At 54.3% G+C, this 22,671-nt stretch overlaps 1 protein-coding gene across 2 annotated transcripts in view; it reads right to left on the bottom strand.

Annotated features, from left to right (window-relative positions):
- Capn5 (calpain 5) overlaps positions 1–21,478 on the bottom strand; it is a 57,212-nt gene extending 35,734 nt beyond the window's left edge. The window contains exons 1-2 of one of the 2 annotated variants that reach the window (XM_052763232.1): positions 21,264–21,478; positions 5,573–5,767 (exon numbers count right to left, since the gene is read on the bottom strand). In XM_052763232.1, the coding sequence (XP_052619192.1) occupies positions 5,573–5,737 (165 nt within the window). In that variant the 5' untranslated portion in view covers positions 5,738–5,767; positions 21,264–21,478. Of the gene's footprint in view, positions 1–5,572; positions 5,768–21,099; positions 21,211–21,263 lie in introns of those variants that run through there. The other variant, XM_052763233.1, reaches the window with a different exon arrangement.
- Between the last annotated feature and the right edge of the window lie 1,193 nt (positions 21,479–22,671).

Genomic DNA, 22,671 nt, shown 5'->3' with positions numbered 1-22,671 from the left:
CAGGCAGCCAGCAGAGGGCAGGAGAGCCTAGAAGGCAGAACTCAATTGCTGCTCGCCACTTGCTGGAGATGCACACATAGGTCAAGGCTCATCCTCTCTGTTCCTCCCGTCCTCAAACGCTGGCCTTACAGGGCTATGTGTGGCCTCTACAGATGGTGGCGGCGGTGGCGGCGGCGGCGGAGCATTCTGCAGGGGGAAACGGGATTTCAATACGGTGTTTGGGACTCATCTGCCCAGAAAAGAAACAGAATTATCGGGCCAGGAAAAGAAAGAGTAATTCTCCGGAGAGGACTAGCTGAGTCGGAGACCTGACCATTTCTAACTGGGGCTCCAGGGGAGCCAGGGGCAAGCTGCATGGCGGCTTCTGTGTCCTGCCATCTCTGATAGGAGGAAACCCTGTCAGGAGGCCTGATTCTTGTCGCCCCGGCCACCCTCAGGAAGCTCCAGCCGGAAGCCGAGCTCTGCCACCCTGCTTCCTCTTAATTTTATCTTCCAGCCAACTGCTCTTGACCAGCTTCCCAGACAGAGCGAGTGGTGTCTCCACACGGAGGCCCCGAAAGGAGGCAGAAGGGCGGGGCCTCACACCTAGAGGACTCTATGGCAGGAGTCCACACTGAGAGAGCCACCACCCAGTGTCACTAGGGTGGCAGAGGGAGATGACATCTACTTCAGGTCCTCCCAGTCAGTGTCCTGTGACAGACAGGAAACCCACTCCAGATGAGGCAGAGGTATCCAAGTTCAAGCACAACTGAGTGAGCAGACAGGGCAGAGCAGGTGGGCTGGGCATGCAGCATGGGCTCTCCTTGCCACTACACCTGTACCAGCCCGGCTCTGGGCCCCAGAACACCCTTCCGTCATGCCCACCCCAGCCTTGGAACAAAGACTGGGAGAGGTAGAGTTCCAGAGAAGAGCTTCCATCCCATCCCGGAGCATCCTGCCTGCATCTGAAGCCTCAGGTTGCCAGCTCTGACCTAGGACACTGGTACCTGGGAAGCGGATGCTACCTTGAGTTTCCTCTGAGAAAACATTGAAAAACCAGCTCTGAGGACTGATCCCTGCTGGGGTCAGGAGAAGAGAACAGGGTGCTTCTAGCAGTGCTTTCACAGACAAGGACAGCAAGGCACAGAGAGGCAAAGTCACTTGTCCAGGGCCACACAGCAGGATGAACTAAGATTCAAACTCAGTCTGCTCTCCAGCCTCTATCTGGGTGTGCGGGGTCCTACAAGTGATGAAACCCCCTTCCTTGTGTGTCAACAAGACCAAGGAGGAAGAGATGTCTATCCCTGTCCACCACTGTGAGCCAAGCTCCTCACCTTTCCTGAGTCACTGGCTGACCACAACAAGTTAGAGACAGGCCCTACTACACAGCCAGGCCCGAGTCTCCAGGTGAACGGAGGAGAAGTAATGACATGTGACCAGTGAGGCCAGGAATGTGGTATCTTCAGAGCAGATGTGGGGAAGACGGGGGTAGGGGAGTGGGGTGGGGTGGGGGGTGGAGGGGGGTGAGAGGTTGGGGGGGTGAGGGGGGTGGCGGGTGAGGGCAGGAGTTTGGGAGAACAGGGACCTCCAAAATGCCCTGAAGATGAAATCAGTCTAGCCACAGCCAGAGGAATACTGCCCCACTCCTCACACTCACACCACACACACACACACACACACACACACACACACACACACACACACACACACACACACCCTACGTTGGTGCCAGGCCACCCATGCACCTCCAGCCCTGTCCACATCAGCTTACTAATGGTGGCTCTAAAGGAATGTTTAATTATTCCAGGAAATCCCTTGGGTTGCAGAAGAGAAAGTCCCTAGAGATAAACCAGCTCCTAGGAAAGCCACAGCTCACCAATCAGATAGCTCATCTGCATATGCAGATTTCTTGGCTTTTGTTTCATATTCTCTATGAATTTTAACACTGCAGCAGGCAAGGCCAAATCTGTAAGTGAACCTATTTCCTTTGGTTGGTTCCTGACTCCTGGTTTTGATTAGTTAAACCATGAGCTGGACCTGAGACACCGGGCACCACTTTGCCTATAGGTCCCTCTATCTCCCAATGAGTTCTCTGACAAGGGAGGTGGTTGGCATGGGGAGGCAAGCTGGGGACAGAGGCTACTGATAGGGCATGGAGGGATAACAAAGTGCCCTAGACTGGACTGCACAGGGCCTGCTGTGAGCCCTGAACTGAACCACCCCCAGGCCGGGGTCCCACACTTCTGACCAGCATGCCTCCAGGGCACTGGCTTCTGAACCTGCACCCACCTCAGCTGGTCAGACCAGCTGGCCCAGATCTGATCAGGCCTGAACCACCACGGCCCCCTGGCTCAGCAGGAAATTCAGGTTTCTAGCTAGTGTAGAGCCAGGAACACAGCCAAGAGAGTGATGGGTATAGGAGCTGGGCATCCATGCACACAGCCGCACCTTTGGGGCGCACTGCCTGTCTGCATCCTTCCTCCTGCCCACTCCTGAATCACGAAAGAGTGGCCCCTGCAGGGACTCTGCCTGGGACATACCAGAAAAGTCACAGAACACGGTTCCCCCTCTGCAACTGCCCCTCCCCCAGTCCCCATCTCCTTCGTCAGCAACCCAGCCCTTGTCTCCTCCCCCTCCCCTAACGCCAGGGCCCTTCCCTGGTGCTCTGACAAGACTAGGGAAGGCACCCAGGAAGCTCAGTGTTAGGCAGAGCAGAGGCCTTTCCATAGCGTGACAAGTGGCCAGCACTAGGAGAGTAACTTCTTTCCCCAAACGAGATGAGTTCCTGGGCAGGTGAGGACACCAGCTGCCTCAAGGGATGCCAGGGGCTCCATAGTGACAAATGTTCACGGGGCTCCTACCTACCCCATGCATTCTATCCAGAACCCCCAAGACAATGGCCAGACATGGGGAAGGCAGAGAGCGGGGTGGAGGCAAGAGAGCTGTGGCCCCAGCCTGAGAAGCAGAAGTGGTTTCTGCCCACACCCCTGCCTCTCCAGACCACCTCCCATCGCCTCCTCTTCCTCTCGCCAGCAGTAAGGAAGATGGCACGTGTGGAGGGCTGGAGGGAGTGGTAAGATGGATGCCAAAGAGGGCGAGGTGCCCCCTGCAGAATGAGTGACAGGATCCCAGGCCAGCTCTGACTCCCCACCATGGGGCCGACAAGAAGGATGAGGGCAGCTTGTTACTGCCTCCATGTGTCTGACCCCTCCAGCACCTCAACCTCCAGAAACCAGACTCAGCAAGAATTATTCTCCCCACTTAAAGATGGGACACTTTGCTCAAGACCACACCTCACTTTCAGAAGGCACCTCAAGCTGGAGCCAAGCCTGGCTGGCTCAAAAAGCAGGCTCGTCATAATATTTGGGAGAAAAGAAGCCATTGAGGAAGGGAGGCTGACTAACGGGCGGGGAAGCTGGGACAGGAGAGCTGTACTCAGAGGCTAGGGAGGGAGCATGATGGCTGAGGGCCTGCAGGCCTGGGAAGCTGTGGAGCTAAGGGGCTAGGGAGCTGGGGCTAGGAAGAGGGGAGCCTGGGATCGGGGGAGCCTGGGAGGCAGGGAGCCTGGGAGACAGGAAGGTTGGAGGAACTGAGAAACTTGGGGACAGGAAGTCTGACTGCCTGGGGCCTGGGAGGCTGGGAAGCTGCAGGCATGGGGACTTGGAGGCTGTCTAAGGAGAATCTCTCAGAACAGAGAGGTCACCATTAATGACCAACTGACTGAGAGGTTTCTGGAAGTGGGATCAGGATGACCTGTAGGGAAAGTGGCCTCTTGCTCTGCTTACCAAGAGTCCATCAGGCCCTAGGACCCAGGAAATAGGACCGCTCAGAAGCAGAGCTGCCTCAGGCCAGAGGGCCAAGCAGCTGGGCATTAACAGTCAGGAGCTGGACAACCCACCCCTGACCCAGGCTGCTCCGCTTTCTGTCCACTGTAGACCTTGCCCTCCCTCCACAGCGAAGCCCTTCAGGTCTCCATCACATCATGGGAATACACTCTGCCCCGTGGACTCAGGCCTGACTATTGTCCTGGGCCCTGCTCCGATGTGCCCATCTGTGCCAACTGCATATGCTGTGACCTAGCCAAGGTAGGTGGTTCACCTTTCCTCCTCGGCTAGAGCTAGAAAGGCAGCTGGACAGGTGCCAAGGAAGGAGGAGGAAGGCGGAAGTACGAGTCTTGAACCCAGGGGAAAGGGCTCTGAGAGGGCAATGACTCCATCAGGTCACACGGCAGTGGACACCCAGCCACCAGCCCGCCCAGCCACCAGCCCGCCCAGCCACCAGCCCGCCCTACCATAGCCTTGGGCCTCAGGAAGCCCATTCCAGGCGGTGGCCCAGAGTCTTCAGAAGAGGGTCAGGGCAAGGACAGTGTGTATTGGGGGTGGTGGCAGGAGGAGGCTCAGGTGTCCACCCTTTCTCCTGGGAACCAGGATCTCACAAAGGCCCTTTAGAGCCGGCTCCTACCCCACCCACGCCTTGCTGAGGAAGACAGTAGTGGACATGGGAGGGTAGAGCCAAGTTTCTGTTACTAGGTCAGAGAAGGAAGCCAGGGTCAGATGCTCCCCAAAGCCCCAAGACCTGAGGCCAAAGAACCCGGGCCTTCTATCTGGTGTAGAAGGTGTGTGGGGGGGTGGGTGCAGAGGCAGGACTCCTGGATATGGGGTCCCTTCTCCTCTCAGCCTCAGTTTCCTTCTCTGACAAAGAGCTCCAGTTCACAGCAATGCCCAAGGTTGGCTGTGGGGAAGGACATGAATATGGAATTTCATTTTTCTCCAAATGTCCAAGGTCCAGAGATGGGGCGGTACTAATCTGACGGCTCTTTGCTGCTGAAATCGAGGCCTCGCCACAGGCCCTCAGAACTAACATGCCAGGCACAGGGGGTGCCTCCCTCATGGGCCCCAGGTGCCACCTGCTCTGCCATTGCCAGAGGAAGCCCGACAGTCTCTGTGTGACTGCCCCTTACCCACCGGCTTCACCCTGCAGCCAGAGGCACCTTCTCTGAGAACAGGGCATGGAGGAGGCTCTGACGACCTGTCCAAGGGATCTGGGAGAGCCTGATTTCCCACGCTCAGGTCCCTTGTCAGTGACTGCCACCAGCAGAGGGGTGAAGCCTGGAATGGGCCTGGGCCAGTGTCCTCCAGCACCCTCCCCTTCACTGAGGCCCCAGGAACCCCACTCCACAGAGCTCCTCTGTCCATCTCACACACAGGACTCGGAACCAAAAGTCACAACACAGGGCCAACTATTTCTACTGAGCATGCAGCTCTCGGGAGCCAGACCAGGCTGGGAGTTGGCAAGGCCACCAACACTCAGGGCACAGGCCCTACATGGGTCATCGGCTGTCCATCCTCACAATTGGATGGGAGTTCCTGCTTCCAATTGCACAGGAGGGGACTTTTAAAACCAGCGAAGGAAACTCACCCTTCAATCTTACTGCACACAGGGCCCATTCACAGCATCCCATATGCGCCCCACGTGACCGCGGCAGGAAGGCTGAGGTCCCTGCGTACACCATGCCTTAGAGGGCCTGGCTAGGCGGGTGGCTGCCTGTGGGATCGGAGCCCGTTCTCCCCAGGGAGGAGGGCCAGACACTCACCTTAGGCCGCTTCCACCTGACTGTGGGCCCTGGGGTACCCTTATAGTAGAGTGAGTCGTCAGTGGCAGGGAAGTGGGGGTCCTCAAAGAGCACCTTCCTGCGCAGACAGGTTCGCTTCAGCGCTGAGTAGTTCTGGTCCTCATAGGCCTTAACGCAGGAGAACATGGTGACCACGTCCCCAAGAAGGGGAGGCACCTAGAAGAGAGGACGGTAAGAAGACTGTCAATCTGGGCACCTTAAGTCCCTGCTGAGCTCCGACCACCGGACATACTTCCCTCCCAGAAACATTCCAGTAACACAGGCAAGGGAAGGTGGTACAGAGAGGGGCAGAGATCTGCCCCAGGTCACACAGCTAGTACCTGCTACGGGACAAAGAGGCAACGGGAGCAAGCCACCTGCCTCAGCTACGGAGAGTCTCTCCTCTCTGGTGTCTGAAAGGTGATACCAGGCCCTCAGGCCACCAGTGTGTCCAGGGCTGGCCCAGGCCACACCCACCTCACACTCCCTGTCTTGTTCAGCCAGCCCTCCCTACCTCTTTGAACTGAATCATACAAGTGACCACCCCCAGCAGCTTGTGGCCAGCGTCACGCCCACAGGTCTCAGCTGTGGGCATCTCAGAGGGCTCTTCCTGACTCACTCCTGCCCAGGTTGCTCCCAGCTGTCACTCTGTCTCCACCCCGGCACTCTGCCTCCCATGTGCACCTGACACTTAGGGAGGAAACAGGTCCCTGGCCCCTGGGGCTCTGTTCACTCCTCAGGGGGCCAGGAGATCACCCCATACCCTGTATTTTGTACAATGAACAATTCAAGGGACACATACACCCTGCACCAATACGGTCAGGAGAGGCCACAGAGAACAAGGGTTAGGGGCGAGATGCAGCCAGTGGGGTGTGGTCCCACGTGGCTGACAGACGGTCTCTCACACTCCATCTTCAACCTCTCCAAATCTACTCCTCCTGGGGTGTACTGGGAACAACACTGTGGTCTTATTGAGGTTCAGGCTGGCCATGAGGGAAACTGAGGCAGAATTCTTAGAATGGTTTCCGGGCAAAGTTTGATAACAGGTCTGATGTAGGCACTGATCCTGGCCGAGCTACTCATCTGCTGGGTGGCCATGGGAAAGTCACTCGGCCTCTTTGAGCAACCCTTTCATTCACCTCCAAGATGGGAACAAGGCTGCTTCAATAAGAGATTGATGCTGTTCTAATCAGCCGGGGGCAGAGGACGAGGGCGGAGAGCAAAGGGGTCAAGTCTCCTCTCATTCCAAAGAGACTCCAGTTCTCTGGAGCCCGCCGTGTGCAAGCCACTGAGGACGAGGTCTGTTGTCCACTGTTATGAACAGTGCCAGGTGGGCACACTGCTGCCATTTTCAGAATGAGCACTGAGGCCCTGGGAGGTGCTCCCACGGAGGAGGTGGGCTGGAACCCAGGTCCTCAGGCTGAGGTGGCCTACCTCGGCCTCAGGAGAAAGGGCTAGGCAACGGTAGGCAAGCTCCCCCACACAACCCTCAACTGAGCTTCGGCCCAAAGGACAGGAAGACGAGGGGTCTCCAGGGAAGGGCAGAAACAGGAAGGAAAAGGTGATGGGCCGGCAATGCCTTCTTCTGTATCTGCAGTCTCTGCATCCATTCAGGGTTGCTCTGTGGCCTCAAGCCAACCATTTAACTTCCCTGGCCTCTCCTCCACCCAGGAAGGTCAAGCTCCTCGGGGCCCTAGGCCTCCCTCAGCCTTGGAGCCCTGGGAAAAAGAGAAAGGAGAGACTGGAAAACCTCAGGGCCCTTAGGCACCAAGCAGGCTCATTAGCCCTGCAGGCGTTAGCAGCCAGTGCTCGGGGAAGTAATTTAAGCCACAGGAATTAGATCAGGGAGCCGAGAAATCAGCTATCGTAATTCCAGTATTTCAGAGCCCAGAGGGCCCAGAGAGGCAGAGCAAGCAGGCTGAGATCACACAGCCAGGATGGCAAATGAGGCTTCTGGCTGCTCTCCAGGCCACAGAGGGCTCAACACCACAGGCAGGATCTGCTCTCCCAGGAAGAAGAGATTGCGCAACCAGGAGAAACCGGGTGAGGAGGGTGGGCAGGGAAGGAGGGCATAAATAGATGGGAGTGGGCCACCAGCAGAGGCTCTGCCATGCCTCAGTCATTCCTCCTCATCCCTGACGGGCAGGCCTGGCCTACTTCTGGAGTTCTTCTGGGACCTGGCCCTTAAATACTCAGCCCTCACGCACCAACTAAGAGTTTGTTACCACACAGTACCACATGGGGTCAGAGCCTCAAGGGGTCACAGACGGCAGCCTCTCCCATCTTCAGGCATCATCTCAGAAAGCAAAGTATAAACAGGAAGGCAGGAAACCCAGATTGACACACCAGCCTCTTCCCCGGCCTGTACTCCAGGCGTGGCCATTTTTGCCCGTGTTTCAGCTGGACAAGACCCTGTGTAATGTTAAGGACAGGCTGGGCTTCCCAGCTGCTGATGTCCGCTTTCTTCCCTTTCTCTGCCAATCTCACCCTTGTATCCTTTACCCTGGAGACCTACATTCCAGTGTCAGGCGTTTCTTGCAGGTCCCTCAAACTGTGAGCTCGGGGCCTTTTCATATGCCTCTCCTTCACAATCCAGTCCTTGTCTTGGCCATCTGGAGCCCCCAGGAGCCCAGCACTGGCTACATTATGCCCATTTGGACACTCCTTGTCCATTTTCCCAGCCCACCCTCTGAGGACAGGGCCTACATCAAGTACTTCTGCATCCCCACTGCCAACAGGGAGGCGCTGGGATTCAGCAACCACAGAACCATTGCCACAAAAGTTGAGTGTGGCAGTGAATCCCAGATACAAAGAGCAAGCTCAAGAGAGGCAGGGCTGGGGCTGGAGAGGTATCTCAGTGGTTAAGATCACTGACTGCTCTTGCAGAGGATAAAGGTTCAGTTCCCAGCATCCACACGGCAGCTCACAACTGTAACGGGGACTCAAAGCCTTCTTGTTACCTCCACAGGCACCAGGCATGCCATGCCCATGTATGTACCCAAACATACATGCAGTCAGCATTCGGGCCAGCAGGAGCCACCCTCCTCTGCCTGCTGGGCCAAGCATCCGCTAGCCTCCTGGCCTTCCTGATGGCTGTGTGCCAGCGGGGGCCCACACCCCATTGTCCAGGCTGAGCTGGCTATGGTCCTGCCCTTCGGCCACTGTGACTAACTCCAGGCTACAGGGCCCCAGGGCAGGACTAGGCTGGAGTCCTTCACAGGCCACACAGCCTACAGGGTCTCTGTCAGAAGTGGGAGCTTCTGGAAGAAGAAATAATGGAGCCGGGACAATCAGAGAACTGGCTGAGTCTGAGCCCAACAGCAGGAGGCACACAAAGGCCAAGAACAGCCTTGGCCATCAACAGAGGCCCAGCTAGAGGAGCCACACCCCAGGCAAGCAGCCTGTCCTAAAGTCCTGGTCACCGAGACACTGCCAGGGTAGACAAACAGATCAGTGGGATGGAACAGAACAGAACAGTCTACTCGGTCCAGAGGTAAAAGGACACCTGATTTATGGCTTGGTGCACTGAGCAAAGAACCATAGTTTCAACAAATGGTTTCCCTTGCTCTCCACAGGGAAGAAGAGCGATCTCGACCCTACCTCACACTACACACTGAACCAATCCCAAGAAAACGGCCGTGGAACTCCAGCCATGGGGCTGCCTGCAACCAGCATAACATGTAGCCAGAGAACTGGCTCTGTGGTTAAGAGCACTTGGTGCTCTTGCAGAGGACCCAGGTTCGGTTCCTGACACCCACAAGGTGGCTCACAACCACCTGTAACTCCAGTTCCAGGGCATCCAATTCATTCTTCCAGCCTCCACAGGCACTAGACGTGTGTGTGTGTGTGTGTGTGTGTGTGTGTGTGTGTGTGTGTGTGTGTGTTACACAGACACACATGCAGACAAAACACCCATACACATAAAATAAAATAACACTAAAACTAAAATCAACAACAAAACAAACAAACAAAACAGCGCAATAGAAAAGGAAGAGCAACTCCAAACATCCAGTAAGTAGAAGGCAACATGCTGGACCCCACCAATCGACAAGGAGACGCAAATTAAAGTAATAGCAAGACAGCAGCCCATCCTACCAGCAGGGCTAGCAAGCACCATGACACGCTAGCTCACACATGTCCCAAGCACAGGCTGGGTGTGAAGCTCGGTAGCACAGTCATGGGCTAGCACACAGGAAGCCCTGGGTTCCACCCTGAAAAACAAAACAATCAAGACCACAAGTGGCGCTCTGATACCTGGCAAGGGAGGACATCTGCACAGTGACTCTGTAAAGCGCTAGAGTTCCTGCTGAGTATGAGCAACACATGCTCCATCGTCTAGTTAGTTCGCTCCGAATGTATCGACCGTATCCCACAGATTCAGTGAAACACAAGAATGTTTAGCACAGATTTCTTTTTAAAGCTTTTTTTTTTTTTTAAAGGCCTTGAACTCTTGGTCCTCCTCCTACTGCCCAAGTGCGGGAATCCCAGACATGTCAAGCCCCAGCAGAAACTGGCATGTTGAAAATTAGAAAATACTCAAAGACCATCAGTAAAGGACTGTGTGAAGGGGTTTTGTTGTTGTCTGTTCAAATAATAGAAAACAGACTCATGGCTGTACACATCCCCACAGATGGAGTTCACAGGCATGACATTAAACAGAGACATTACTAAAAGATTTCATTAAATCAAATTGCAAAGCAGGGCCAGATCACTCTGATACCAAAGCCATAAAGGAAAGTTACAGGGAAGCTGGAGAGGAGGCTGAGAGGTTAAGGGCACCTTCTGCTCTCTCAGAGGACCTGAGTTCTGTTCCCAGCACCCATGTAGGGGTTCAGACCACCTACAATTTCAGTTTCAGAAGATCTAATGCCCTCTTCTGGCCCCTTCATGCATTGCACTCAGGTGCACATACCCACACACATACACATACATAAAAAGAAAAAAAGTTACAGGCCAGAGGTTCCTAAGGAACACAGACACAGAAAACCTGGGGTTCCACCAGGTGGTGGTACAAACCTTTAATCCCAGCACTTGAGAGGCAGAGGTAGGTGGATCTCTGTGAGTTTGAGGCCAGCCTGGGCTACAGAGTGAGTTCCAGAACAGCCAAGGCTACACAGAGAAACCCTGTCTCAAAAAAAAAAAAAAAAGAAAAGAAAAAGAGAGAGGGAGAGAGAGAGAGAGAGAGAGAGAGAGAGAGAGAGAGAGAGAGAGAGAGAGAGAACCTGGAGTCCAGGAGCACAGCGTTACTGTGTGGATTTAGATGCTACAGAAAAGCTTCAGCAAAGGACTAGGAACAGATCTCCCCAGCACCTGAAAAGGACACTCACTGCGATCCAGTGCTGGGAAATAGAACAGCTCAGCAACGACAGTGTGATCTGGGTGTGATGGTTCCCACTTGTGACCCTAGCCCTCGAGATGCTGAAGCAGGAGGATTGACAAGAGTCCAAGGCCAGCCTGGGCTACATAGTGAGACACTGTCTCCAAAGATGGATGAAAAACACATAATCCTCTTGTTAGATGTAAGGAAAATATTTCAGAACACTCAGCATCTTTTAATGATAAAACTTAAACAAATCAGATAGAGGAGTAATGTTCAAAACTAAATAATAAAATAAAGAACATGAAAGAGGGGGTAACATGCAAAACTCAGTTGTGTTTCCGTGCTAACAATAAATTATCCAAAAATGAAACCGAGAAACCCCATCCACAGCAGCTACAGAAAGAAAAAAAAATGCCTAGGAATAAATATGAGCAGGGAGATGAAAACCCTTCACACTAAAACTGAAAAACATCAAGAAGAATGAAGGAAGACACAAATGAACGGCTAGATATTCCATGCTTATGCACTGGAAGAAGTGATGCTGAGGCAAATACTACCCCCCTTCAATCCCATTCAGCATAACTCTGAAGACCCTCTTCACAGAAAGAGAAACAGACCCTAAAATTCATAGGAAACCACAAAACATCCTTCAATTGCTTAAGCAATTTTGAACAAAAAGGACAAAGCCAGAGATATCACATTGTTGGTTAAAAATAAAAAAACGCCACCGGGTCCAGGAATGCAGCTTAGTTGGTAGAGTGCTTGCCTAGCATGTGCAATGCCCTGGGCCCCACCTCAGCACCACAGAAGTCCAGTGTGCTGGTCCATGGTCGGCTCTCGGGACAGAGGCGGGAGGATCAAGAACTAAAGGTCATCCTTGCCCACCCAGAAGTGCTGCATAAGATTGTGTCTCAAGTATTGTGTCTCAATTAATAAATAAATATCCTCCACTCCAGGAATTGAGCTGGTGCAAGGTGTGTTCCTGTAATCCCAGCATGAAGGAGACAGAGGCAGGAGGATGAGGAGTTTAGAGCTAGCCTTAGCTACATGAGATCCAGTCCAAATGTGTGTGTTTGTGTTGTCTTAGTTAGGGATTCTATTGCTGTGACAAAACACCACAACCAAAAGCAAGCTGGGGAGGAAAAAGTTTAATGGGATTACACTTCCACACCACTGTTCATCACTGAAGTCAGGACAGGAACTTAAACAGGGCAGAAACCTGGAGGCAGGTGCTGATGCAGAGGCCATGGAGGAGTGCTGCTTAGAGGCTGGGCCCTCCCACATTAATCACTAAGAAAGTGCCCTATAACCAGATCTTATGGAGGCATTGACTCCAGCTTGTGTCAGGTTGACATAAAACTAGCCAACACACCCACACCCACACCCACACACACACACACACACACACACACACACACACACACACACACAGCAGAACTATGATCATCAAAACAGCATGGCACTGGGGTATGAGACCAGGAACAGAAGTCCAGAAGATTAGACACACATTTACAGTTCAGTGATTTTCAGCAAAGGTCTCAACATCACCCCTTGGGAAAAGGATCTCGACTCCAGTCAAGGCGGTGGGAACAGGGGAAACCCACACACAACAGAATTAATTACACCCTAATTTCAAATACGCAAAATCCAGCTCAAATGTATTAGTGACCAGAAACTGTAAGACTGCCAGAAGAAAACGGGGAAACTCCACGGCACTAGCCTGGGCAGTTATTTTTCAGATATGACCCCCAAAGCACAGGAAACAAGGGCAAAAGCAGACAAACAGGCTGACATCAAAAAGCCTCTACACACAGGAAGTGGTCCACGGAGCGAAGACAGCCCACAGAATGCAAAGCCTACTTCTGATAAGAGACTAATTTCTAAATATTAATGAGTTTCTAAAAACAATAAGGAACTTGGGCAACTCCACAGCCACAGAGCAGACACTCAGCTGGAAAACAGGCAAAAGACCTAAAGAGATGTTTCTCAGAAAAGAAATATGAACAGCCATCGGGCACACGAACAACTGTTCGACATCAGCAACCACCAGGAAATAGAAAATCAAAACCAAAAGGACATGCTCTCTCATACCTGGTAGAGTCCTCACAAAAATGAGACCAGCATGGGGGAGATGTGCGGCTACCGTGGACCACAGCAAACATGCATGCGCCTATAATCCTAGCATTAGGGAGGTCCGGGCAGGAGGGCCGTGAGTTCTAGGCAAGTCTCAGCCATATACTAAAACCCGGTCAGACTCACAAAACAATCCAAAATAGAACTAGCCTGGGCCAGCAATCCCACTCCGAGATCCGTATCCTGAGGAAATGAAATCAGCATGGTGAAGAGCCATCTGCATGCTGTGGTCATTACAGCAGAATTCACTACAGATACGGGAACAACCCAAACGCCCATCAACAGACGAATGGATAAGGAACTGTGGACCGGGAGCTGGGGGTATAGCTCAGCTGGTATAGTGCCCCCTGAGTGTGACTCCCAGAGGTATGTAAAGTGGGCATGGTGGTGTGTATGCCTGCAATCCCAGCAGGAGGGAGTTAGAAGCAGGAGGATCAGGAGTTTAAGGCCAGACTCTACAATAAAGGAAATTCAAGACTAGCCTGGGCTACATAACGTCTTGTCTGAAAGAGCCCAAACAAGGGCCAGTGAGATAGCTCAGGGTAAAGCACCTTGCTGTACAGCCTGGCAGCTTGAGTTCAACTCCCAGATAAAGGGAGGGAGGGAGAGAGGAAGGGAGGGGGAGAGCGCTGACTTCACAGCTGTCCTCTGGCCTCCACATGCCTGCTGTGACATGCCCCCCACTCCTACACACTAATAATGATGAAACAAATATTAATGAGTTTCTAAAAAGCAGGTGTAACTCACCAATGATGGCTACTGTGTCAATCAGTTTCCTGTTACTGCGATAAACACCTGAGATAACCAACTTATAGAGAGAAAAGGTTGATGCGACTCACTTTAAGTGGTTCCAAGCCATGATGGGTGAACCCAGGACATTCAGGCCTCTAATGTGGGGCTGGAAGGCAATGTTGGGGACCTCAAGGTGAGTCAGAACCTCACAACCCATAGTGGCTGGGAGTGAAAGCAGGAGGAAGAAATCGGGGCTCCACAGGGTTCCGCCATTCATCAATAGCACCTTGCTGGGGACTAAGCCCCTCAGCACATGGCCTTCGGGGAACATTCCAGACCCAAACTATGGCACTATTTTTGGCTTTCCAGTCGGGTGTACTCAGAACTGCTAACCCTCCAGGCAACACAGGTGAAGAGGGGCCCAGCATGGCAGATACACTGGGATCAATGCTCCGGGCAGGGGGACATGGCACACTAGGGCACACTTTGGTCAGTGCTCCCAGGAACAGGAAAGGTGGCAGGGCAGGGGGAATGCTGGTTACTCTTCGATGAAGCATGATGGTATGGGATGTGTCTCCACGTCAGAGTGTGTGACTAGCATGTGTGAGGGTTCCATCCCCAGCACTATGAGCGGGGGCTGGGCAAGCCCCCACTTCCATTATATTCTCGGTCCTGCCAAAGCTGTTGTCTGCCCCCCCCCCCCAGGCCTCCAGCTCTTTTTCTGCCGAGGAAGGGAGGGCGGATGGATGGGGACACAGCAAGTGTGAAGGGAAAGCTGGGCTCAAGCCACCCAGGGTTCCAGACTCCTGGCTTCTGGCAGTAGAGACTTCTGGCTGTGGAGCTGAGGCAGCCAGGCCCAAATGAGTCACCCAGCCAACGCCAGGCAGGCTGGCACCCACACTGGGAAATCCTGTTTTTCTCCTTCCCTTCCCCTTATCATTTCTGTTGGTGTCCAATCCCCTCTCCACCCGCGCCACTGTGAGCTTCTGACACACCACCACCCAGGTGATGTCCCTGTCATGTCCATGCCGTCCCCCACCCCCATCCCGCCCCCTCACCAAGGCTAAAAGGCAGGGCCAGGCACACGGAGCAGATCTGAACTAGCCGTAAGGAATGAAGGTCCAGGAGCTTGGACGCCTTCACATATACACAGTGAGAAAACAGTTCTTTCTTGGCTCTGTGTGGTCCTGAGTCATAGGCCTGACCCCACAGCTGTTCTCTATTTGGGACTTAGGTCCTGCTGAAGGTGGCATAAACAGGCAGAAGCTGGGAGGCCTCTGCAACCAGGAGGCTGCGGGGATGAGGTGGGGAAGGGTCCTTCAGCCCTGGGCTTCTGTGGGCCATGGGCAGTGACAGGAAGAAGCGGAAAACGTGGCCCAGAACCGAGGAGAGATTTCCTGCCTTGGTGACTAACTTCCACAGTTGAGTTCTCAAAGACTCACTTTCCAGGAAAGCCCTCAGCCTGGGTAACAGAGGACAGCGGGTCATCCTTCCACAGGCCCCCAGGCCAGCACCACAGGCTGCAGAGCAGACAGAGCAGACACTGAACAGGAGTGGGCCAGGGTGGGCAGATGCAGCCTGTATTCCCAGCAACAGAGCAGGGGCGGGACGGAATGCTCAGGCCCAGGACACAGGTGCCACTCACTCCCCACAGGAGAGACAATGTGATGAAAGGAAGCTAGCTCTGGCCATGTGACCCCAGGCAAGCTCCTGCCCTCTCTGGCCTGCAGGTTCTTACCATGGATGGTGGGGTAGAGAAGGCTTTGTCACTTGATTTCCAATCTGGTAGATCTGTCACCAGGACAACCATCCCCCCTGCTCCCCACCTCCCCTCGACTGTTTTTTTGCATGGGCAGGCTAGGACCCTAACTCCACCTCCTTCTAAAATGGAGGGCTTTAGTAACGGTGCCCATTTCTCAGATGGAGAAACTGAGGTGCCCTTTCTCAACTCAAGTTCCAGCTTTAGAAACAGACTGGTCTGTTTCCACTGCCCAGAGGGAGGAGGAGTGAACATTCAGGGCAGAGGTAGGAGCCTGTCCTATGCCCATTTCCACTGCCACAGTCCTGCCCCTGCCCCTGCTCTGTGCCTGGCTGAGGAGGGCAGCAGGAGTCAGAAAAGGCTGTGCCCCAGAGGTCAGCTGGTGGAGAGAGAGAGAGAGAGAGAGAGAGAGAGAGAGAGAGAGAGAGAGAGAGAGAGAGACCCCAGGAGTGCCAATGAGTGCTCTGGGAAGGAGGGGGGCTGTGTGGACCAGGACTTCAGGGAGGTGGGAGGGCGAGGAGGAGGAGGAGGAAAGCTGGGAGGAGCAAGCCGGCTAGGCCAGGCTGGAGGACGGGTGTGGGGGAGGGGAAGAAGGAAGTAGGAGCAGGCAAACCCTGAAAGCCAGGCTCAGGACTCCCAGAGTAACTTACAAGGGATCCGAAAGGAAAAGGAGGCCCGGGGCACACGTAGGACTCGGACCAGGAGACCTGGCTGCACCGGACGTGGCGTGGTGCCGGCTGTGGGAAGGAAAAGCAGGCCATGGCCCACAGGCCAGGGTGCTCTGGGTCAGCTGGGCTCTTTCCTTGGAGACACTGCCTCCTAGGATGGCGGACCAGGTGTTAAGGTGACATGTTGGTGACGTTTCCAGGCCCTGTGCACTGCTTTGAGCTGAGTGCAGTTCTTGCCCATAGCAGCCTTGGATGCCAGTGTCCCCTCCCCATGCCGAGGTAGAGACAAACTGGAGGTCAGGATATCAAGTTGGGCCTGAAACGCCCCACTCCTAAAACAAGGAGGAAGGGCCAGGAAGGGCTAAGCAGTTCACCGCTATGAACCAAGGCCCAACCTGCCCCCCACCCTCATACCTATTCCCACCCCAGAAGTAATCTCTCAGCCTTGGTTTTCTTTTCTTCTCTCTCTCTCTCTCTCTCTCTCTCTCTCTCTCTCTCTCTCTCTCTCTCACACACACACACACACACACACACACACACACACACACACACACACACACACACACGCAGAGTCTCACTATGTAGGCTTAGCTGGCCTAGGATGGAACTAGTTATATAGACCACAGAGATCAGCCTGCCTCTGCCCCGCTCTGCCTTGCCCCCACTCGCCACTCTAAGTGCTAGAGTTAAAGTCTTGAGCCACCATGCCCAGCTCAATGACCTGGCATGCACTAGCTTTACTGAATGCACATCTCACGGGAGCTACACTCTGCCCTAAAACCATAGCACAGTGCTAGCAGGATGGGATCCAGTCACAGGAATGACCGCAGGGACAGGGTGACACAGTCCCCTCTCCTAATATCACTAGGTTCTGGCTCCCATGGGCCCGAGGTGGGCACCAGGGCCAGAGACAAAGCAGCCCTGGGCCTGTCCGAAAGGAAGCAGGCAGAGGACACACTAAGTCACCGAGAGTGACCTCATGAGATACCCAGGACCTTGACTAGGGAACCCACTGTAGGTACCAGAGAGTTGGGTGTGTGTGTGTGTGTGCGCTGGGGGGTGTCTGCAAAGACACAACAATCAGTTTCTTCCCTGGGCTGATAATGGCTCCCAAAGATATCCATATGGGAATCCTTAGACCCCGTGGGCCTCGCGTAGCACTAAAGGCTTGCAGATGGATGGGGAGAGCATCCTGGATGTGTCCTAATGGTCAGCGCAAGCGTGCTTATAAGAAAGAGAGAGGCAGGGCTGGGCACGTGGCTCAGTGGCAGAGTACCTGCTTAGCATGGATAAGACTCTGGGATCCTTCCTCACCACTGCCCAGAATGAATGAATGAATGAATGAATGAATGAATGAAGCCATATGTGACAGCACACACTGGTGTCCCTAACACTTTGGGGGTAGAGGTAGGAGGATGAGGAGTTCAAGTTCTAAGGCTATTCTGAGCTACAGGAGACCTTGGCTCAGAAAAATGGGGAGGGGGCGCCCACAAGCCCATTCACCAGGTAAAGGCACTTGCTGCCCACCTCTAACTTCCTGAGTTTCATCTCCACCACTCATGCAAAGGTAGAAGGAAGAAAACAACCACACAAAACTGTCCTGACCTCCACACACCAGCCACAGCACATGGACAGCCAGACACAAACCTCGTGCACACACAGTAACGAAGAAAATAGAACTTAAATACAAACAAGAAGGTAGGGAGGCATGGGGAGGTTTGAGTGCAGAAGAGGAAAACCGAGATGGAGTAGAAACTGGGGTGATTCAGTCGTAAGGAATGTCAGCAGCCACAAGAGCTAGAGGAGGCAAGGTCCACATTCTCCCCTGGAGCCCTGAGAAGGATCTAGGCTGGTTTTAGTCCCACAAGGCTCATTTCTGCTTTCCTGGACCAGAGGAAAATAAATCCACATTGTTTTAAGCCACCGACATTTTGGGTTTAGCAATCATGAGGAAGAGCATCCCTGAGCAACAGGAGACGGGGTGAGTGATGGAGCCTAACTGCTCCCCACTGCTTGGAGGAGGATGACATTACAGTTTGAACTGTCCCCCAATGCAACATGAAGGTCCCTGTTATAGTTACTAGTGAGAAGTCACGGAGTCCCTACCTCGGCCTACCCAGCAGGGGTCAGAGGGTACCAACAGGGACTGGCTAGGCAGGAACAGATATGAGCAGACTCTCAGCCCTTGTCCCACACCTCTGCACACCTGACAGTACCCAGGAACAGGCCTGGTCTGTTGTGGCCACCTGACCATATGCTCCCCTGAGACATAAGACCACAGGATACATCCACAGGCCACCCTACTCTCACAACCAACTCTGGGAAGCCTGGGGTCCCAAGGACAATGGTCCCAGCAATGACTACGGGGTGTGGCAACTCAGCCCCTACTGGGCTGCAAAAAAAACCCACATTCTACAACCTCATATCTAAGCTCAAGAATAGGCTTCATGAGGTCCAGGCTGGTACCCCAAAGGCATGCGGCCCAGTTTGCCTTTAGTTTGCAAGGAAAGACAGGGCCTAAGGCATAAAGGGAGCTAACAGTTCCACCCGATCTGAGGCAACTCCAGGGTGGCACCACTACCCAGAGAACAGGCTACGGAGGTGGGGGCCTTGAAGGCCAAGCCTGGCGACCTTAGGGAAATTGAAAGAGGATGTCTGGAGGATCTGGGCAGTTGGGAGGGGCCCCACATGCACTGAGAGATAGGGGAGAGGAAGGCCCAATCAGCGCGACAAGCTACAGATAGCCTGCCAGTGAGCCTACAGGGCTGCTTGGAGAAGGTCTGACAGACCTGATGTCTGTAACTGGGGACAGTCAGGGCTCACATCCACGAGCCCTTTGCAAGACGTATGTAAGGTGCGCCTCAGCTTCCATGGCCCTGCTTCTCCCCAGGGGATAAGGGGGGTTTGGGGTGGCCATTGGACAGTAAGCAGAGGACTTACAGTGATCAGCAGGTCCTCTCACTCACTAAAGCCAAGGGGGCTCCCACTTCAGTGGGGAAAAAAAAACCCTAAAACCCCACTGCTGTCTAGTCCTCTTGCCTCAAAACCGGTCTCTTTCCTCAGTGAAGGGACCCGGTGACGATGCCTGTCAACTGGCTACCAAACACCTCACAGTAAAGTGCCGAGTGACCAGAGCTAATGTCACCATCATCACCCATAAGTCTCTGTGACAAGGCAGCATTCAGCCTCAGTAGGGGAAACTGAGCCACAGGTAAAGCTCTCTGCTTCAAGGGCATGGGCAAGCAGGAGGGAAAGGAGCCAGTCTCGAGGAGAAAGAAAGCAGGCCCCTCAGGCAAGAGGCGGGTGGAGAGTGGCCTCCCAATGCCCTCTGAGAGGCCAAGGAAGGCCTCCTTTTTAGGGGGGGACCGGATCTCAGAGCCATCCCAAGAGCACTCAGGGAAAGTAGAGAAGATGAACATAGAGACAGCAGAGGCCTCCGAAAAGCCCACAGATGTCCCACCGAAAGCCACAGGCTCCCTGCCACCAGTGCCCAAGACCCCCTCACTGGTCCCCATCTTAGAGGCGGCCCCCTGCTCTTACCCAGTAATGGGGCCTGTAAAGTTTCTCCTGGACTTTGCACTCCTGCTCCAAACAGATCTCCCTCCTCTCTTGCCACACCTAGCCCAGGTGAGGTGCTGAGGAGAACAGAGGGCAAGTGGGGGCTCTCCCTGCTGGAATCTCTACAGTAACCTCTCCCCCAGAGTTGCCAGACACACCCCCCTCGCAGACTGGCACGCAGCGTCACATCTCTGTCCTTTTCTCGTGTTCTTTCCTGGCCTGTTTCACGGTTTAAATTCTAAGGTCCTTTCTTCACCTTTGCTGAACTTTTCCCAATCCCTGTTTGGATGAACTATCAGCTCCCAGGCAAGGGTGGCCCTGCCTGGGACTGACTCTGCCTTCTTTTCAGAACTCAAGTCAGGGGCCTATCTGTGGGCCCACCAGCCTCGGTAGGGGAAAAGAAACCTCTCAGGGCAGGTTCCACCCAGGCTTCAGCTCTGACCCAGCCTCGGGCAGCAGCCGCAGCTGGACTCAGCCCTCCGGCCTTCTTCACCTCCCTAAGCCTGTAGCAAGGACCAGCAAGGCTCATTTTCACCCCCACCCCTTGCCAAGGCAGAGGTTCCCAGGAAGGTCTCCCTAGCTCCCTGAACACTTAGCTGCCCTCAGCCCTGGCTGAGTGCTCCACCCTCTGGCACAGAGAGAAGACCGTGGCCTGTGCCTTGGGGACCTGGGTGCCAATTCTGGCTGGGTCACTTTAGACTCTTAGGCTTGGAGGGGAGCTGGCTTCCCTTCTGCAGCTGGGGCTCATCTGTGTGAGGTCTGGGGTTGAATCTCATCACAGGAAAGGTTTGGGGGAACGTTTAGCACCTGTTAATGATCTTCGGTCCTACTCCAACTCTGAACCCCTTAGGAAGACCTTTCCTACATCCCCAAGCCTGAGGGCTGGGGGTGGGGTGGGACGCTAGTCTCTGCCAGACCCGCCCTGCTCCCAGCACCACACACCCAGCCCTGCAGCCAAGGAGAAGGCCCCCATTCAACCTGGGGACCATGGCCAAGAAGGGGCACAGGACCATACAGCTGGGGTCTTTGGCCTCATGCCTTCTCCAAGCCATGAGATAGAGGCACCTAGAAAGGTTAGAAGGTTGAATGGGGTGAGGGTTACAGAGGTGGAGACAGGAAAGGGGACTTGTAAGGAAGATTAGAAAGAGTTAAGCCCGATGATAAGCACACACCAGCGCCTCTGCACCGGGAGTACAGCATCAAAATACCCAGGTGGAGGCAAGGGAGGCCCTTCACCCAGGGCTGCGTGGAGGTGGGGATGAGTCCGGGCGGATCTTTGGGGCGGGAAAGGGGGTGGGGGGTGGTGCTCCGCCTCCTAGGCCTGCAGGCCAGAGCTCACCTCCCAGCCCTGAATCCGCGGGATGTGCAGCTCGTGTTCCGATTCGTGCTGCACCTGCACCTACACCTGCGCGCGCGCGCGCGCACACACACACACACACACACAGACACACACACACTAACACGCGCGCTCGCACACGCCTCCCTCTGCGCAGCGCCTCCTACCTGCCGCGTCGCCGCAGCTGGAGCCGGACTCCCGGGATACAGGGCACAGCGCAGGCACTGGAGCGGAGGCTGGACCAGCCCGCGCTGAAGCCTGGGACTCGGCGAGGAGTTGCTGCCCGGCGGCCCGCGGGCTGGGGCTGGAGCTCGGCAGCTGGAGCTTGGACCCCGGGCTTCGTTCTGGCCCGCCCAACCTCTAAGCCTCCGCCCATTGGAGGCAGAGGCGTGGTCTCGGGAAGGGATGAGGGAGCAAGGACCGGCAGCTGAGTGCGCATGCGAACCAGAGAGGCCAGTCTCCCAGAGGCCACCCGCTAGTGCTGGCTAGGAAGTGGGAGGGTGGCCCTGGCCCCAGCACTCCCTCCTTCCCACCCCAGTGTTGTCCGCAGTAGGAGAGCCTCCCGAGGCGCTGACTGCCCAGTGTGGCATTGGCCCTGGCGGATCTGCACGCCCTACCAAATGCTGGCAGAGGATGTTGACTGGCTGGGATATGCATCTCATACAGGGACTCAGCCAGGGCCAAGGCAGGGCAGCTGCGAATGGGAAGACCCAATGAGATGAGCACCTCTCCCTTCCCATCTGTATCTTCACACCTATTCCCAAGATTTTGGCTGGAGAAGAGGAATGTAGGCCCTGGTGAGGTGCCCAGAGGGTCCCAGTCAGTTAAGGAAAGCAGACCCTATCCTGTCCCGGGCGCTTATCTGCGCTGGGTGTGGACTTTTCGAAGCCCCAGGGCCCAGATTTTGGGCTCTTTCTGCCTGGCTTTCATTCAGAATGCCCTGGAACACACTAAGCCTGGGTTTCTCACTCTATCTAATGAGAACTGTAGTTCTCACTCACACCAGGCTGTTGGGAATACCATGGAGATTTATGGATGACCAAGGCTGCCAACGGTAGACTGGGCATGGCATCCTGCTGTTGGGTCTGGGAATCACACAAATATTGAGGATCAGGCCACCAAAGTTAGATGAGCAGAGGCAACTTTATTCCATCACCGCGGGGTACCAGAACTTCTAACTAGTTAGGGCCAGGGGTAGATTGAGATCAGACACAGAGCAGAGGGAGTAGGGTCCTTTTTTAAAGCAAAAGAGAAACAAGTAGGTGGGAGATCAGGGGTGAAACAAGAAGGAATTACTACAGTTTGACGTTAAAGTCTTGGGTGATGGTACATTCTCAGAACTTGTGATAACATTTTACAACCATATTGACAATTTGTGATAACAAGGTGTTTGTACAAGCATAACAGGGGGTTGTTTACACAAGTCTGTGGCTATCTTAACATAGCTCTTGACACAGCTGGGGTCTTGTCTTTTTAATCCACTCTTCTTCTGTAACTGCAGAGAATATGGGACAGGGTCACACAAGGGAAGAAGCGGGTAGGTGGCTAATGTTTTTTGAATTATTGTGGACGCCA

This window comes from Peromyscus californicus, unplaced genomic scaffold (genome assembly GCF_007827085.1).
Source record: "Peromyscus californicus insignis strain IS unplaced genomic scaffold, ASM782708v3 Scaffold_4__1_contigs__length_199733344, whole genome shotgun sequence".
NCBI lineage: Eukaryota > Metazoa > Chordata > Mammalia > Rodentia > Cricetidae > Peromyscus > Peromyscus californicus.
The sequence above is the reverse complement of the archived record's forward strand: the minus strand, read 5'-3'. Positions and strand labels throughout refer to the sequence as shown.